This window comes from Biomphalaria glabrata, chromosome 8 (genome assembly GCF_947242115.1).
Source record: "Biomphalaria glabrata chromosome 8, xgBioGlab47.1, whole genome shotgun sequence".
NCBI classification, from domain to species: Eukaryota; Metazoa; Mollusca; class Gastropoda; family Planorbidae; genus Biomphalaria; species Biomphalaria glabrata.
In genome coordinates, this window is record NC_074718.1 from 2,429,334 (window position 1) to 2,449,217 (window position 19,884).

The following is a 19,884-nucleotide window of genomic DNA, read 5'->3' on the forward strand; positions in this document are numbered from 1 at the left end:
TACTCTTAATAACTGACATTTTTCTGGATGGAAAGACATGCTCCAATTTGATTCCCATTTCTGTAATTCATCTAATTCTCTTTGTAAAATTTCTGTATCTTGTGTTGTTTTTATTGTTCTATATATTATGCAATCATCTGCAAATAATCTGACTTTTGTTCCTGAACTAATGCAATTTGGTAAATCGTTTATGTAAATTAAAAATAGGCGTTAAGTATTGACCCAGCCTCCTGGTGTATTCAGAGCTACAAAGCAAATGCCTCACTTTCTTGCTCCATCTTTCTAAGTAGTTTGACCTTCTACAGAGAGGCGGGATCCACAGTTTAAGAGACTTGGTTTATATTCATTTAAAAAATTCCCGATAACGTATACTCATAAATGAGCCATCAGGAAGTTGTCACTCCAACACCGATAACAAACAAGATTTATTTATTTATTGTTCTAGTTGATATTATATAAGGACGATAGAACTGTATTGTAGAACTAGTTCAAGCTCTTTCTTGGTAAATCTTGGAATTCACAGTAAGTGTCAATAAGTTCGAAGTTTAGATTTGTATCCTTTTATTTTGTTTGTATGTTTCGTTTATGTGAAATATTAAGTTGAACTTAAAGTAACATTTAATGCAGGGGTGGGCAACTTTTTTTGTATCGAGGGCCGCATTAATAAAAATTTGGGAATGGAGGGCCGCATATAAATATATTTATGTACTTACAGCTTTTAAAAAATACGCTAATTGTGTATAATGTCTTTTAATTCATATTTATACCGTATTATACATTCACTTTCATTGTTAACAGTCCCAATTGAGGAATAACAACCAATTTTACAATTGAAAAAAAAATTGCTAGTGTCTTTTTACATCACAGCATTTCACCAGAAAAGCACTGGTCATAATTTGCTTGGAGATGAATCAGCTTCTGCGCTAAATGGTGAGCTGATGGTATTGAAAACTGGTTCTGGACGTCTTAATATTTGCTTTTATAAATTCCACAATTAAAGAATCTAAACAAGTCTTGTACTTTTAACCATTTCACTAGAAATAGTTTCTCTTACTTACAAGGGTCGCGGGATACACATTTGAGACCAAAAGTAAATCTAATGCTGATGACAGACGTAGGCGGCGAAGAGAAAATCTCATTCGACCACCGGCGGACAATGGTTATGCCTGCGATAGTGCAGGCAAAATATGTGGGTCACAGCTGGGTCTGCGTAGCCAAGGGTAAGACTGCATTCTTCATTGATCTTCGAACTCGAAGGGAAGCCTTAATATTATTATTATAAATGGTCTCACCTTTCAGAAAAGGATAATGACAAAGCCTATTTTTACAGGCTTGTCCTGAGAAATGGGAAAGCTTTGTTTAAAAAAGATTTAACATGCACTGGCATTTCTGCCATCGGATTTTTTTTTCTATTACTTTAGGTACTTCGCGGAAATGCCTGTGGTTAAGACTTTTGTCCTACTTCTTACAAATCAATTTATTTACTTTCAGCTTTGTGCAAACTTTCGTGTTTACAGTTTATGGTTGGGATATTCTTTATTTAAAAAAAATGTTTTTCTCTGTCAAAGACCGAGCTCCATCGGTTGTTACACTTGCCACCTGAGACTGAGTGTATTGAAGTCTGGCCAATAAGAATACACTTCATTTACTTGAAACCTTTTTATAATTAGACAGTTTCAATATTTTATAGAGGTATTAGAAATATTTAAATATATTTGCATATGTGTATAATGTGGTCACACCTAATTTCTGTAGGTGTCGGCGGGCCGCATAAAACATTCCGGCGGGCCGAATGTGGCCCGCGGGTCGTAATTTGCCCACCCCTGATTTAATGGATAAGACAGGTGTCGTGTGTCTTTGTGTGTTAGTAAGTTAATGTAATATGTAAAGAATGGCACCCTAGTGGTGAATGTATTTCTCAGACTTTAGTTTCACGACGTGTGCTGTATTCTGTTTTGTGCTCATGAATAAGGGTTGCTTAGTCTTTGTGTTTACAGTGTTGTTATTGACGGTATTGGGTTTTCTGGATTAACGGAAAGAAACGTCTTTTTGATCATAGTCTATTGTGGAAAAAGTGGTCGAGAGGCTAAGTACGCCTGAACTTGGCTATGAAGGGGAATCGAGGTTCGACACCTAACTTGAGCAGATTTGTGTTTGCTGAGAGCCTAAAGGCAGCACGGAAAACCTTCTCCCAAATATTCCTTTCCCAACTGTTCCAAAAATGAGATTGGACCATAGCGCTCTGAGCATGATATAACGCATACGCACGAAAATTGTGCTATTTAACAGCTATAATAATAATAATAATAATAATACAGAACACATAGTTTGTGTCCCAATGGCCTACTTCTGAGGGGGGACTAAGACAGTTTGCTTTACTTATTAGCAGCTGTTCTTACCGGAATATCAAGAGATACGCCAGTCGATTCTTTTACATCGTCCAGACAACTTTTCTTTAGACGACTCTTTATTTGTGCTCCCTGCACTCTACCATGAAAGTCGACTTTTGATAGTGAATCGTACAATATAATATGACCGAACCAGCTCAACTTTAGAATCTTCACAGTATGCCTACTAACCAGACAATTATCACATAAATGGCTACCTGGTGAACGGCTGGACTGTCGTTCATTCATCGCGATTGTCCCGGGTTCATAACTTGCCCGCTTTCACCCCCCCCCGACCCGAGCATTGTCCTGTGGGAGATTTGAACAAAGAATTAGATAATTTTCAACTCAGAAGAATTATCCGAAACATTTACAAGATTTTTCTAACATTTTTAAAATACTCATTAAACACCTTTTGAGGTTTTAAGGATGGGTCAGTACGTGAAGGACCCCACATTAGCCGTGATGAAATATGTTTAGATATCAATATAATGGAAATGTCTGTCTATCAGGAGCGTGTAATATAATTATGACAAACTACTGCTAACAATAGATTTTTTTTAAACATGGTACACCAGGAGGACTTGGTTTTTCTGACTTGTTACCAAGAACATTTCATCACACACTGACTATTTTCCCAAACTTGAATCTGAGATACAGGGCAAAGAAACCATGGCGCAATAGGCTCTTTTAGTTTAGACTTTAGACTTTCTGTAATTGGGGGCCGTTATTGAGTGTGTGCGTGCGTTACTATAGCTACGGCCTACGGTGAAAATAAGCGATTGGTTATTACTTATGCAGTGTAGTTGATGCAAGATTAGCGCCACGGTTGTTAGTCATATGACTCCAGGAGGTCAGAGTGTAAAGATGTGTTTATATACAGAGTTACATTTGGTGAAAATAAAAGTTTATTTCATTTGATCTCAACTTGAATCATTCTAGTGCAACACATTTTTCATATAGTTTTGTTTACAAAGAAGTTATTCAATATTTTTTTGTAATTTTAAATATTGTTTTTATGTTAAGGACAGTTTGAGCCCCAATTTTTAATCGGGACAAAAATGTCAAATAATTTTTATTCAATTCCCTACAATTATATGTATTTATTTTTCTTTATTATTATTTATTTATTATTTATTATTTTTTAAATACTTTACATTAGTCCCAATCATGGTCATAGAAATGGATCAAGAACTAAATTCTAAAGATCTACTATTTTGGTTTCTTTTGGCAGTATAATGAATACTTGAGTCCTATTAGATCCTATTAGATGTTTAGATCTATTGCTCAGATAACAATGACATTTTCTACATCAACTTGTCTACATCCAGTTATTTTAAAAACAATAAAACTTGCCTAGATCCTTATTCCATATGCTAGGACAAATTTGTACAAATGCTTCTTCTTCCATAACACTAATAGCGTATGGAATGGGTTGCCTGAGCTAGCAAGAAAAACCAGTGACATGGCAGAATTTTGGTAAATATGCATGACTAAATGCATGACGCGTAGGACGTAATCATCTTTTTTGAAGTAACTTCTGTTTTACATAAGATAACATAAGATTTGAAAACTGATAGATCTAGTCCCAGTGACCACATGCTCAGTGTCAATAGATATAAAGATTTATCAGCATAGAATTAATTAAGGACCTAATAACACTGTTTCTTGCTAAGAATCAGACACTGTATTAAAAAAAACTGATAAATCAACTCCTCATTCATTCCTGTATGCACTTGTTAAATGGCATAATCTTTGGGACATAAACATTTGTGCTTTCAATTAGCATTCTGTTGCATTTATGAAAATAAAGGGTGTTGCTACTTTTGATTTATTTAAATAAATTATTGTATTTAAATAAGAGAAAACTAGTTAAATAGGGGAAGGTGGGGCTAGTTGTCACAATTTTCTAAGTTTGATTTTTAAACATATTTAGAATTCATTGATTCTCATCCAAATTAACATGTTGTGACTTAAACATTTAGACAACAATTAGAGTAAATGAAATTTTTTTTTCTTTATTAATCAGAGTTATACAACAGACACGTGGTTGCTTTAAGGTTGTGGCATTTTTGCCCCACACGGGGTAAGTTGACACAGGGCATGGGGTAAAATGTCACACATTAACAAATCACCATATCTTGCTATGTGTAAAAGCAATAACATATTTAGTCAAGACTTTGTTCTTGTAGTAGTTTCCTTCACAGATCGTCGTAAAAGAATGAAATATATGTAAAGGTTCTGAAATGCTTGGGCCCTTACAATGGAAACTGTAGGTTTTTCTTCAAGATAATGTTTATATTTGTAAAAAGATCCGTCCACGTCTCTCAGCAATGCCCCCACCTCCAACCTATCTAAACAGTAGGACTAAAGAACTTATTTTCTACAGCAATGCCCCCACCTCCAACCTATCTAAACAGTAGGACTAAAGAACTTATTTTCTACAGCAATGCCCCTACCTCCAACCTATATAAATAGTAGGTCTAGAAACTTCTTTCCCACAGCAATGCACGTAACTCCAGCCTATCTAAAGAGTAGGACTAGAGAACTTTTTTCCTATAGCAATGCATTTATCTCCAACCTATCTAAAGAGTAGGACTAGAGAACTTCTTTCTTAAACTAAATGTTGTGCTCGGAGGACATATATTTACTGTATGTTGATGCTGGTGGCATAATCTTTGCAAATAGTATTTTTAAGGTGAAAGTCGCTTAAAACTACTTAAGCAGCATCCATAAAAATACTTAAAACAAATATTGACACGGTGTATATTACGAGAGCTAAAAACACATAAATCCACAAGAATATAAAAAAGAAAAAGCAATAATCAAAGCTAGAGACCTAAATAACGATTATCTACCAGGAGATTATTTAAAAAACATTGAATAGAATTGTCAACTTTTAAATCACATTTTAAATCATTTTCTCAAAAGCTAATTTAAAAACAATATTCTCTTGTACATCATATATCTAACAGCTATTGATATATCACCATGCAATGCCGCACACAGGTGCTGAAATATATATGTAAATCACTGTGAACTACAGTTTTTTAAATAATAATAATAATCTTTATTATCCATAATGATAATAGTCTTACAAATTGTGCATTTCGTGTTGGAGACAACCACATCTGCAACCACGACAGCCATAGCGGACAACTTTTCAGTACATACCAAGGCATGTCGGGATAGTGGGAAAGAGAATTTCTGACATTGGCAAAACTCAGGTCAAAACTGTAACAACAATTTAGCTGTAGAAAATATTTGGGAATGGACAAGAAACCCCCCCCCCCCCCAAAGTATGAATGGGAACATGCTTTACAGCGGTAGGGTGGTTTGGAAAGAATCACGTCAGGATCGAACGCTGGGAACGAGTTAACGAGGATTTGAGTTATGGAAAAACTTAAATAAACACAAACAGATCAAAGGAGTGGCGGCATGCAGAGAAGATAAGGAAACAATTGCCCCATTTAAAATAAACATTTGCTCGGTTTGTGAGAATAAACATAAAATGTTTCACGTTGCTGTCACTGCAATCTGGACGTAGGAAACATGGACTATTAGTTATTTGAATGTACACAATTCTAGGTTAGGTGAGAACATAAGTAAATGACTGAACTGCAAAGGAAGTTAACCTTACCCAAATACAAAGTATCTCTTCAAAACACAGTTGCCAAAAAGTCCTTTTCCATACTGTTTAAAATAGACTTTACAAAAAAAAAATGACTTAAAAAAAAGAACAACTATTCAAACATTAACTATTAAGCAAAGGCCGACAAAGCACACATATTTTTGTAAGTATTGTTTATGCAAACGTACACATGTCCTATTTATGTGTATTTTTCTGTTGTGTTGTCTTTATATGAGAAACGAGTCCTTGTAATCACAACACATTTCCGTAAGGATCAATAAAGCAAGTCTTAGTCTTAGTCTTAGTTAAGAGGTAAGTAATATCTTATCTTCTTATCTTATCTTATATAATACAGACGTTACTTCAAAAAAGAAGATGATTACGTCCTACGCGTCATGCATTTAGTCAAGCATATTTACCAATGACTTAAATAATATTAGGAATATATAGGAATATTAGGAACTCCATTTATTACGTAAAGACAAACGGTGCAGCACTGACGCGCTGGTGTGCAAATGTACATAAAATCAATGTTGCAATATCAATATCCATTGCTGTTTGTAGTATTGTATTGAGTTATGAATAAATCACCGAAAAACATGATTTAGATAAGATATTTATTTAAAATAGTACAGTGTAGCTCTTATTAAAATAACAGTAATTTATAATAAATTTGAAGAAATTGTATTTTAGTTTTTTTATATCTCTATTATTTATGGAATTAGGGAAGTAGTTAAGTAACCCTTTCTGACCTTGGGATCTTTAGAGCAGATTATGTAAAAGTCATCTGTTTCTGTGGCCCATAGTTAACGAGGGTGTTATTAGGCCAGCACGATGACAAACCGTCTTTACATTCCCCAACTGTATCATGTTCTCTTCTATGCTGACAGATGCATTCGCAAAAAAGAGAAATCTCTTCTTTTAACCCTGTGCACTCCCAGGGGAGCATAGGGCCGCAATCACACCTCTCCACCGAACACGGTTCTGAGCAGCTTTCTTCCTCTGCTCCCATGTCATTCCAATACCCTCAGCTTCACTGATGACTGATCTCTTCCAGGTTTGCTTGGGTCTGCCCACTTTCCTCTTTCCTTGTGGGTTTAAGTCAAGAGCCTGCCTTGCAACATTGGTAGCTGGTTTTCGCAGAGAAAACATCGGGATAAATATAACATACAGATTTGATGGTGGCCTATTCGATCCGAGCCGGCTCAAAGCAAAACCAAAAAGAAATTCAGCAGTAATCAGGGAATTGCTATTTCATGACGGCTGTGCCCTAAATGCCTGCTCTGAAAATGACCTGCAGAGCATCGTCAGTGACTTCTCATGAGCATGCTCAGACTTTGGCCTTACCATTAACACAAATAAGACTGATATTTTATATTTACCTGCCCTTGGGAAAGCCTACTCGGATCCAAGCATCACTATAAATGGACATGATATAAACGCAGTGGACAGATTCAAATATCTTTGCAGCACACTCTCCAGGAACGGAAAGATCGATAATGAAATCGATCTGCGAATCGCCAAGGCCAGTGCATCCTATGACAGACAGTCTTAAAATGCCTATATGATTAATGATAAAATAATACAATAGAAATACATGTAGAATGAACAGCATACAACAGCAAGAGAAATAGTTTTTCACCCATGCTCAGCCAGACCAACCAGTTTCCACCTCAATGCACGCTCCTGGATCCAACATCACAAGGCTACATAAGTTCAACTTATGTTGTCTGTCTGTCATTTGTTTAGACTATTGTCTGTTGTTCATTTTCTAGCTTCTATCTACATCAATGATTTCCATCATAAAATACTCAGGCTTTCTCTACTGACTTTACGGACTCTCAAGACTGTCGCCAACTCAGACTGTCGCAAAAACTGCCACTCTAAATAAAGAAATAACTAGGATATTGCCAACTGCCTGGTCGTGAGGTTTGCGCGCTGGACTGTCGTTCGGATTTATCGATGGTCGAGGGTTCAAATCCTGCCCGCTCCCATCCTCCGTCGTCCTGCGAAACATGTAAAACATTTTTTTTTTTTTACAACTAGCTAAAGAGCAAATTATGTTTATTCTTAATCAACTACCTTCCAATGCATTAACTAATAAAAATCATTTTCTTACCCTGGTGCTTTAGAACTACCTCCTACATGCTACAGCATCTCTGGCACACGACACACGCCCCTGCTGACATCAAATGGCGCTGTGTCCCGGTCTGCCCCAAACTTCTCTATATATAGGCTGAGTATCTAGCCCACGCCTAAACTAACATTAATAATTGTCCGTGTCTGTCCCGACCCCCGTCCCAGTCGCTCTACAAGACAAACATCTAACTGCACATTGCCCTAATCTTTGTCTGGTCTCTGTCAAGTCTATCGGTAAGCTTTGATAACAACTATGAAACTAATTAATATTACTCACACACTCAACACTGTGACAGTTGCTGAGGAAAAGAGAACAGCGCTAGGAGAAGAAAAACGCCAGAGAAGAAAAGCAAGGCCAATAACACTAGCTCTAGCTGGAATAACCTGGCCATTGTGCAGCCGAACATTCCGGGCTCACATAGGTCTCACCAGCCACATCAGGAGGCGTAAAACCCCAGTACAAAGCCCTCAGCCCCCTGGATGACAAAAGTGGTCATCATCGAACCACGATGGACGAACTATATATATATAAATATATATATATATATATACTTTCCCCAAATAATATCAGAGTTTGGTGGACTCAGAGGAGACAAAGATCTCAAAGATAAAAATCCCAGTCTTCTTCAGGATTCGGGACTTCGGTTTGGAAGCAAGAAATTTTACCGCTCAGCCACAGAGCCTCAAATGATTTGTTGAATCGCTAAATAAAAATCCTATGTGGGTAACACAGATAAAAAAAAAAAGAAAAAAAAGTTGTAGTTATCTGTATTTGTATGTTTATTAAAAATATTTATTTGAATGAATTCTAATTTATTTTTAGGGAACGTCAAAAAATGGCCTACAAGAGAAATACTTATGGGAAAGATAAAGTAAGTTTGTATTTTTTAAAATAAACTAAAATTTAGTATATTATTGGCATAGACATAAATAAATATAGACTGGCCGAAGGAAGTAACTTCATGTAACTTGAAAACATGTATAGCTATTGTATTCGGATTTCCGAATTATGAAAAATTGCATGATCTTCATTCTTAGAGATTAAACAAAACACTAGTGAACATATTGTAATACTTATATAGATTATGGCTGAAATAGATATGAATACTTAATTTTTATACTGCTCATAAATGCTGTATAATAAAGTACACAAAATTGCAAATCACAAATTTTCGTTTCATAAAACTCTTTAATCGGCCAGTCTATATTTATTTATGTCTATGATTATTGGTGTTCAAATAAAAGTATCATTTGCTCGTAAAATGAATTTTAATTTCTCTTATTTAGTCTTATCTTTTTATGGATCTAGGCGCATCTTCAAGCAATAATCTTATCTCAACAAACTATTTATATACAATAAATTTATATATAATAATATTCAGGGTTTTTCCTTTATAATTTTTCAAAAAGAAATTGCTGACCTACTAGAATTAAAGGATTAGTTCCGAAAAAAAAGTAAAAAGACTTAGACGTAGAGAGAAGTTTAAATATAAAGAAAAAATAACATTTAGTTGCCTAATTGGCGTGGAATCTAATAATAAATAATTTAAATTTATAATGTACAAGCAAATACAATTAAGCTATATGACAAACTAATTTTAACAAGTTTTGAACAGATAAGTCTTAATGTTGTTGTTTTTTTGTTGAATGTCTGAGATTAAAAGGTAGTTACAAACCTGCGGTCCATATCCTGAAAAGCCATCAAACCGTAACTTTTGAGGGAGAAAACATGGTACGACTAGAAGCTAGGTTATATGTGTGATCATTTCATTAAGTGGCAAGAGCATTCCTTTTTTATAGATTGATGACACCTTGTTGTAAATTCTTACTTTCATAGGGGGGCCAATACATTTGTAATATTTAACAATAGAAAAACCTAACAATTAAGAAACTCATAGTAAAATAGTTTATTCAAGCAAAAACAGCAAACTTTTTTATATAAAGGAACAAAAAAAAATCTTTTGACACGCATCACAAAACGTTTGTCACTAGTGTACTCAGAAAGTTTGTTTAACGAAAACTAGGACTTTAGTAACAGCACATAGAGTAATGTTTAGAGTATTTTATAATTTTTAACATACCAATACACTCTAAATGAGAAACACAAATTCAGCTATTCAGAAATAAACAAGTTTAAAAACATTGCATGAATGAGAACACTCTCTTATTATAGATTAATAGTGAGTTACAAACCTGTGATCCATACCAAGAAAAAACAAGGTTACAAAAGACAGTTTGTGTGGAAACACAAACTCAAAATCGGCCCCCCGAAGTGGTCAACCCAGGCAGGCTTCCATATTTTCAGAAAGAACATCCAAATGAAATTATATCAAAGACAAATGAGAGATAAGAATGGAAAAAGAAGGTTAACAGATCTTGTGTAGTGCCCCAACGTCCCGCAGATCATAGGATAGGTGAAAGTGAATGTAAAGTTAGATGTGAACCTGGCCTAACTAGTTCCCATTTCAGACCTTGTGGTCTATAGGGCAGATGATGTTAAGTTCATCTGTTTTTTTGTGGCCTACGGTTAACAGGGTGTCATGTAGCCAGTACAACGACCAACCGCCTTTACTTTTCCCCAACTAATGTCAGGTACCCATTAGAGCTGAGTGGACTTAGAGGCGCCCAAGGATTCAAAAGTTGAAAATCTGTCTTCACCAGGATTCGAACCCGGAACCCCGGTTCGGAAGCCAAGCGCTTAACCGTGCCTTTACAAGCGCCTCCCATGGCCTAACTGATGCCTTATAATTGATCTAATTGTTTTCAAAAGGCTCAATCTCTTATATGAGAATGTGCAATAATATAAAAGTTTAAAAAATGAAGTTTACAAGATTACTATTCGTTTCAAATTAGGTCTAACTAATAATGCATACTAATTAGCTTTTTCTCTTTAAAAAACTGCTTGCATAACTGATTTTAAAAATTAGATTTTTCGCTTTCAGAAAAAAAAAAGTAGCCGTTGCATCAGAACTTTAAATGGTCTAACATATTATGATGTCGGATTTTCAATATCTTTTCTAGTTTACGAGATCTAAACGGGACGGACGGACAGACGGACAGACATTTCGCACTAAACTAATAGCGTCTTTTCCCCTTTCGGGGGCCGCTAAAAACAGCTAACCGTAACTTTTGAGGGATAAACATAGTAAGACTAGAAGCGATGAGTCCGTGTATCTCTCTGCTACATAGAGGAGTCAGTTAGTTAAGTTGCAAGAACATTTCCCCTATTATAGATTGAGGACGAAGTGTGATAACCTTCTCAATTCTTGTTTTCAAAGGAAGCCAATGAATTTGTAATATTTAAGAATAGAAAAACCGAACAAACAAGTAACTCATTATAAAAATAGGATTCAAACAAAAACAGCACATTTTTTTTTTAAAGAAACAAAAAAGAAAGTCGTCGGTAGTATTTATTTTTCTATAGTGCTTCTTATTGAGACATTGAATATTTAACACGCATCACGAAACGTTTGTCAGTACATTTACATGACTCAGTTAGGTTGTTTCACGAAAACTAGGACTTTAGTAACAGCAGATAGAGTTCTGTCTAGAGTATGTTATAATTTTAATAATATCATAACACTATAAATGAGACACACAAATTCGAATATTCAAAAAAAAAGCAAGTTAAAAAAAAAATTGCATGACGGGGAGCTGTCCTATTTCTCTCCCAGTAAACAACTAAAACTGTCATATTTCTCTCACATACTAATTAAACATATAAACATATTCTGAAAGAAAATAGTGAATTAAATGTAACAAAAAAAAAGAGACTGCCATTACCGATGCACGAACCAGCGACCCAAGAAACGGAAACTCTACCTAGCTGCAACACAGTACCATGCAAACTAATCCTTAGAACAGTGATGCCCAAAATACGGCTCGCGGGCCATATTCGGCCCGCGACGTGCTTCCATCCGGCCCGACGAAACGTCGCACAAAAGATAGAAAATCACCCCCCACGCCCTCACTTTTTTCTAATGAATTACTGCCATTAAGGCATTTAACATTTGCGAGTTCATGAAATAGGACTACCGGTATAGAATCTACTAGGAAAAGTGAACGGATCTTTAGTTTTTTGTAGAACATGATACCATTGCTAGCCAACAATTTTGTTTTTATAAAGAAAGTGTGACTGTTTCTGTTTTTGTTTTAAAAAAACAAACAACTACATATAAACAGAACTTACGTCATTTTTTGAAGTGTAAAAAGAACATTTAATTATCCCAATAAGTCAATGTAACTACTGGATCCTCGGGTTTGAAATAAAATATTTTCAGGTCAGTTTCATTACGTTTTTGTATCTTTTCTATCATGTGGCCCGCGACACTAGTGTTTGAAATTAAAATGGCCCGCAGATTGAATTTGCTTGGGCATCACTGCCTTAGAACATAGAGATAATTAAAAAAAAAAACATTTTTCATAGCTAAAGTATTTCGCCGGTATGTAATCACCAACCTGGTAGTCAGTGGTCACATTTCTCCAAAACCTCCTTCCCCACATTCGTCTTTACCAACAATTTCATCAAAGGCCGAAACATAACAGAACAGAAAAGGTAACAGCGATACGTTTGCGTGTATAAGTTAACAACTTGTGTTAAAATTTACAACGTTTTAATTATTCGATGATAAAATATGACATTGTCACAGTCTCAGTTGACATTGCATGATCTAATATTCACGTCATGTTAAGAGGTTAAACATAAAGAGTTGAAGCTAGGTGCTGAAACAAATGATACATACATATATTAAACATAAATGAAATGACTCTGGATCAGAAGAATGTTTTTTTGGACATTCCGATGGTCTAGAGGCTAGTTTCGCTTGGTGCGTTATCTCTAGGCGGTGGTGTCGAATCCAGAGTCACAGGTTCGAGCCTCGGTCGGCGCATGCCCTTATTTTCGTAGCATTTTAATTCACTACTTTCTCTCTTAAGAACTTGGTCCCTGGTGCTGTTATTCATTTATGTTTAATATACGTATGTGTCATGTTAAGAGGTTAAAAGACACGTGAAATTCCTGATGTAGAAAACAAGAAGTAGAATAAATGAAGTCGACTTTGAGTCAGGCAAGTCAAGCAGACAAGTGAAGTCAAGTTAGTAAAAGTCAAGTGGTATTCTTGGGACCGAGTGGGCAAGTAATATTTTGGTCCGGGACGGACAGTAGCGACATAGAAAAGTCGGTAGTGTTTATAATTAGAAAGTAACTTGTGGGCAGTTGTTGCCAGTGCTACTTTTGAGATATGTATTATTATTAAGGATTATTCTGTACAGTGTTACCCGCTGAGTTGCGGACGTGATTTGTAACTAACATATATTGGACATTTTTGATACCGCTGTTATGCGGATAGGATTTTTTTTTATTACTTCTTGACTTGTAGCACTAACAAGGAGTGCAGTATTATTATTATTGTGTTGTAAAATAAACTTCACATTTGTCTGCTGAAACGGACTTAGGTCAGTTTATAGTATTTGTCTTGTCACGTGTCAAGAGTACTTCAGGAAGCAAGAACCCAGCATTACACGACATTCGCATTCTGCAACGTTACCCCATTCAACACCATTTACAGACATTAATTATAATTAACCTTAAATTAACATTTATATATATCTAGACTCAGTAGTAAATATAGGCCTATTGACTATTGTAAACAAAACATTTAAATCTAGATAAATCTAAATTAAATTAAACATCAATTTAGAATCTATTGAAATAAATTTGCTAAAATAGAATTAGACTAGATGTATCCTATCTAATCAATCTATAGATAATCTTACAATAGATCTAGAATCTAGATCAATATTATTATAGTCAGAAGGCCTATATAGCAATCAAGATATATAGGGCGGACGATGTTAAGGTCATCTGAATCTGTAGCCCACAGTTAACGAGGGTGTGTTGTGGTCAGTACAACGACCAACCACCTTTACTTTTCCCCATTTTATGTCGGGTACCCGAAACTAAAAATCCCAAGATTGGAACCAGGAAACGCGATTTAAAAGCCAAGCGCTTTACCGTTCAGCCACTGCGCCTCATTGCATTACTTGTTACTTAGAACAAATTTGTACAAGTGCTCCTACCCTATAGTGCCAGTAAAGAATGGAATGGGTTGCCTGAATCAGCCAGAAAAACCAACGACTTGGCAGAGATTAAGTCAATGAATAACATGCATGACTAGATTAACACATGAAATGCATAAGCTAATCATCTTTTTTTTAAAGTAACATCTGTACTATTTAAGAAACTTAATTAAACCAGTTAAGTTAGACTCTGGTTTAGATCTAAACTACTGTAGCTCATTAGATCTTAGGTAATGTAGAACATCTAGAACTACATCTAAATTCACATTAGCTTCTAGTCTAGACCTTTTAATAATTTAATTCATACTAGATCTAGTCTATTGATATATTCATCTTTAAAGTTTAGTTTTAGGCCTACTTAGATTTAAATAAAGGTTAATGCATCTATATAAAATCTAAAATTCTAGATATAAAAGATAAACAAAAAGTATATAGACTAGTTCTAAAATTGTAAATATCTTTGTTTAAAAAAATAATTGAAATCTACTAGATAAGATATAAAATGTACACTTTAAAATGTAGATGTAGTTATAGACTTTTAGCCTATTCTTATTGCAAAACTTAAGGCAAGATGACTGGGGATGGAGCAGGCAAGACTGAAACCCAAGACTATGGAGAGACTATTATTGCAAATCACACTACCAGGCTGCCAGATCTAGATAAAAAATATCCCATTTTTGTAATAGGGATACTGTTGGCCTTATTGAAAATAAGATACTTAAGGAATCCTAGACTAATATATTTTTTTTATTTGTGTTTCTTTATATTTTTGTTAATTGACTATTAATTATTTAATATTATCTTTTATTACTAGTTTTCACTTTTATTATTTTCTTTTCTATCTTAAGGAATTTGTCATTTTGATTTAGAATCAAGATCTAGTACTCCAAAAGTAGTTTTAAAGTCAATTGGAACTCTAAATTGAAATCTAACTACCAAATAATTATTTATTTTTTTTTACATTTCATTATAAAGCATTTCACTGCATTCGATGTAATTTACAAAAATGTATTATATTCAGTCTAAGTGCAAAAAAATGCTGTTAATCTTAGTTTAAACAATTTATTAAACAACAAATTGTTTCTTTATTTTACTCTACAAGCAAAAAGATATGAAAATGACATTTTTCTGAGAATATTTCATTGATGTAATTTTGTTTATATATAAAGAAAAAAAAGAAAGCAACTTTATATACATATTTTGTTTTAATTTTCAGAACAGTATAGACCTTAGTTTTCCTCAAGAAACCTGTGGACTTAATGGTATGAAATCAGAGTGAAACAATACCTAAATTTATAACTATATTTATGGTTTTATTTTATTATTAAATTTTTCACTAGAATTTAGCACAATAATAGTGAGCATGTCAAATTCAAGTTGTTACAAAGTTAGAACTATGTTCAGCTTCTAGAATGTATAGACTACATTTAGTTTCTTCTCTGTGGAAAAATGCCTGTATTTTGAAAAATATCTTATTGTTTCAGGAAATTAAATGTTCTATTTAAAAAAAATAACCTGACTGACACATATATTTTATAATAATAAAAATAATAATAAAAAAATAAAATGTAAAAATAGTTATGGTATTTATATTTTATCCTTTCAGATCCTCATAATTTCACCAGTGACCAGTCCCAAGTCCAGTCAGATGATGTTGAAGGTCCACTGATTGGTAACTATTGAGTTTATTTCTTAGTGTGTATAAATTGTTGAGATCAACACATGAGTTAGACTTGATCTATTTATAGATACATTGTGTTCTAAACATTGGATCAAGTTTATTTCCCTGTTCTCCAGGTGATCATGAAACTCAGGAGTCAGAAGGTGGAGAAGCTGCTCTACCCACATATTTTGTTCGCTGTAAGAAGAATCCAGGTCATAAACAGTTTATACCTATTGATACATTCACCTTGAAACATTTACCTAAAGATTTTCAACACAATGACTTTTATGAATGCATCAAAGTTATAGCTGACCTGACAGTTAGAGTAAGTATTTTAATAAACAGTCAACACAGACCAAAGTTTTGGCGAAAGACAACTCAACCATATCCATTTTATAACATGAGTCATAGCAGAAACATGAGGACAGGAAGTGGAAGAGTCTGGCATGTAAACAAGTTTCAAGATGGAGTCAAGCAAGATGGAGGTTATAGACGTGAAGCCTGCACAAAGTGTTGGTGTAGAAAGTGTGAAAATTCAGACTCACCCAGCAATGTGTGGTGGGAGTTTGATGTGGACACAGCCGCACATTTGGTTTTTGATGACATCGAGGCCAGATATACGACCTTGAGATTGTTTTTTGATAGAGATACAAGTCCAGTGGTTATTGTTGATAAGGTCAGTGTTAAATTTGTTAACATTGAGGATGACTTTTGTTGGTTGAAAGGTGTGACATGTGACAAAAATGTAGGAAATAAACTTATGGACATGTGGGAACATTTTGAAAATGTCTGGGAGAAAGTCTGTAATAAATACTCTGCTTCCGGATCTCAACACAAGTTTACCTTTATAGTGTCACATCCTCATGGATGTTCTAAACAGGTCAGTCTTGGTTATTGGAAGGACAGATGCAAAGTGAGTGCTACATCTCAGTTTACTTATACAACTTGTACATGTCCAGGAAGTAGTGGAGCATATGTCCACTGTGTAGGTTTTGCTAACTGGACTTCGTCTGATCTTGTCCACAGTGGAAGTCTCAAGCCTGGATTAAATTATAGTGGATTTGGTCGTGTCTAGTGAGTTGTTTTCCTTATGAGTTGTCAAAAATTATTTTGAGAACCTTTGACATTCTGAACTTCATATATAAACATTTTTTTTTTAAAGTTTTGAAATAAATACATTTATATTTTTTGTTAAATATTTGAGTCTATTTTTAGACATTACAAGTTTTAATCTAATGATTTGGTCAACTTATGTATTGTTATGTTTATAAAGGCTGTCTTCAAAATAACAATTTTTGTTTGTTTTTTATAACTGTTAATAGTTCTAACTTACATCTTGTCACAGTCTTAGTTGATATTGCATGATCTAAAGTTCACGTCATGTTAAGAGTTTAAAAGACACGTGGAATTCCTGATGTAGAAAACAGGAAGTAGAATGAATAAAGTTGACTTTGAGTTCAGTCAAGTCAGTAAGTCTTGCTTACCGGGGGTCCAGGAAGGTTGGACGTTGCTTCCTGGACTGGTGTATATATATGTCTATAGCATGAAAGTCGATGGACTGGTGATTGTTGATTAATTATATTTGAGAGGTGATTTCATTATGCGCTTATTGAATATTAAAGTATTATTCGTATTTCAATGGATATCTATAGTTGGAGTTCCAGTGTAATTACTAGTAATTGTTCTTATTGTTACCCGCTGAGATGCGGACGTGATTTGTAACTAATATATATTGGATACATTTGATACCGCTGTCATGCGGATAGGATTGTTTATTATTTCTTGACTTGTAGCACTAAGAAGGAGTGCAGTATTATTATTATTGTAGTAAAATAAACTTTATATTTGTCTGCTGAAACGGACTTAAGTTAGTTTATAGTATTTGTCTTGTCACGTGTCAAGAGTACTTCAGGAGGCAAGAACCCAGCATTACACGACATTCGCATTCTGCAACGTTACACCATTCAACATCATTTACATCTTTTAAAATTTTCTTTTGCTGATACATTTTTGTTTAAAAGGTTCTTTTAAATATGTTAGTGTTGTATGTGGTAATAGTGTATGTGGTAGTTTTGTGAGTGTTTTTTTTTTCTAAGCGTCGCACCAGTTTAGTATTTTGAAAGTAGTATTGTGTGGTATCTTTTTTTTGTTGTAGTCTTGTGTGATATTGTTTTTCTGTGATGTTTTAATTGTGTGGTAGTGTTGAGTGTAGTACTGTTGTGTTGTAATGTTGTGTATGTGTGTTAATGTTGTGTAGATATCATCAACAAAAATATAACATAAACAAGAAACATAACATACACGTGTACCTATATCAATTAATTTTAAACATATTTTTCGTCATTTGAATATTTTACAAATATTTAAAATATACATTAATTAAGAAACAGTCACTGAATCTTATCAGTTTCTACAGTTGATCCTTTAATCTCAGGAAATAAAGATTAGCAGATATTAAACGTTAAAATATTTGTAAAATATTCAAATGACGACAAATACTTGAAGTTACATTTAGTTTAGAGACATGTTCTGATTCCTACAATCATTCTAGTATAAACCTTTTTATCTCTTGTTGTTTCTTGGATAATTATTAAGTTGTTACTGTGAATTAGTGCTGCAAAAGGTTATTAAGTTTTGTGTGTATATGGTTTTAAATGTTGGTACCTTTTATGATTATTCTAAAGACAATCTGAATAATGCTTCCCATTAATAAATGATGGGTTTCTAGGCATTGAACTTGACTTGTTATAAACTAATAGGCCTGTAAGCTAATAAACTAGAAATGAGCTCACCCAAGTCTAATGGGTACTACCTGATATTTGTAGGGAAAAGTAGAGTGGTTGGTGATTGTGCTGGCCACATGCCACCCTCATTGGCTATTGAAAGAGATGACCTATACATCATTGGCCTTATAGATTGCATGGTTCGAAAGTGGTACTTATACTTTCTACTTTTTTAGGCAGGGTAGCTAGGTTTTATATTCCTTGTTAGCACTGAACGAGTCACTTACATGTAACAAAAAACATTTTTAATTTATGTAATAATTTTTAATTTTAGGCCTTTTTATGCATTACATTAAAGATGGGCTCTGCAGTACTGTCATGCCTATAAAATGCTTCCTAATGGCATGCGCAACAAATAGCCTCTGAAAACCAGACCAACTCCTGGCCTTCACCAGATATTGAATCAGGTGGAACTATTTTCGCTAACAGGAAGGGGTGAAGGGCGTAACTGAAGCCTAAACCAGGAAGCTTCGGGCAGGAGGGGCTCATTAGTCATGACTTGCTAGGAGAAGAAAAAGTCATAATTCAAACCTCTGCTCTCTTACAGCTTTACCCAATCATAGGAAAGGCTTTAGAAGCCAGCGGCCCTTAGGCAGTTTGCACCACTCAGTCCTACACCCTGGCAGAGCCTGCGATGCTGCTGACCCCAAAGTGAATTACACTTGCTGCTCCTTTGGATGCATCATCTTTTAAGAGTTATGAGTATTTCTAAAACTCATATATAGAAAATAATTACTTTTCTAAACTCTTTCTTTCTTAATGAAATAATTCAATTATATTCAAATATTTATTTAAAAAATGAAAGGTAATTAAAAATAAATTTGAATTTTAAATAATAAAAATAGTTTGTTTTTTTAATCCATATAAGAGATTTTACATGGAGTAAATCAAATAGTTTACAGACTTGATCTTAAAGAACATTGAAATAATACAGAATGTTTCTCCTGATTAAATCCTATGATGACACAAGTACCAGTAACAGATTTAATTGAAAGAACTTATTACTGGTGACCATTGAGATCAGCACTGACCATGCTAGAGTAGTAAAAGGCCCTATATAAAGAGTTCTTGACCATAACGGCATGATGGAACAGGTATGTTATTAAACATCTGGCAGTGGCGTAGCTAGGGTATGTGATGCCCCCCTCCCTTTTTCTAAAAAAAAAAACGAATTAAAACAATGACTTTTTTTTTCGACCAGCG

At 34.3% G+C, this 19,884-nt stretch overlaps 1 protein-coding gene across 1 annotated transcript; it reads left to right on the plus strand.

Moving 5' to 3' along the window:
• Positions 1-364: 364 nt before the first annotated feature.
• LOC106079794 (uncharacterized) lies at positions 365-17,756 on the plus strand. The gene is made up of 5 exons (XM_056037647.1): positions 365-522; positions 8,981-9,029; positions 15,452-15,497; positions 15,842-15,907; positions 16,033-17,756. Exons 2-5 carry the CDS (start codon positions 8,994-8,996, stop codon positions 16,971-16,973), a joined length of 1,089 nt encoding a protein of 362 aa, XP_055893622.1. The 5' UTR covers positions 365-522; positions 8,981-8,993; the 3' UTR covers positions 16,974-17,756.
• Positions 17,757-19,884: the final 2,128 nt, after the last annotated feature.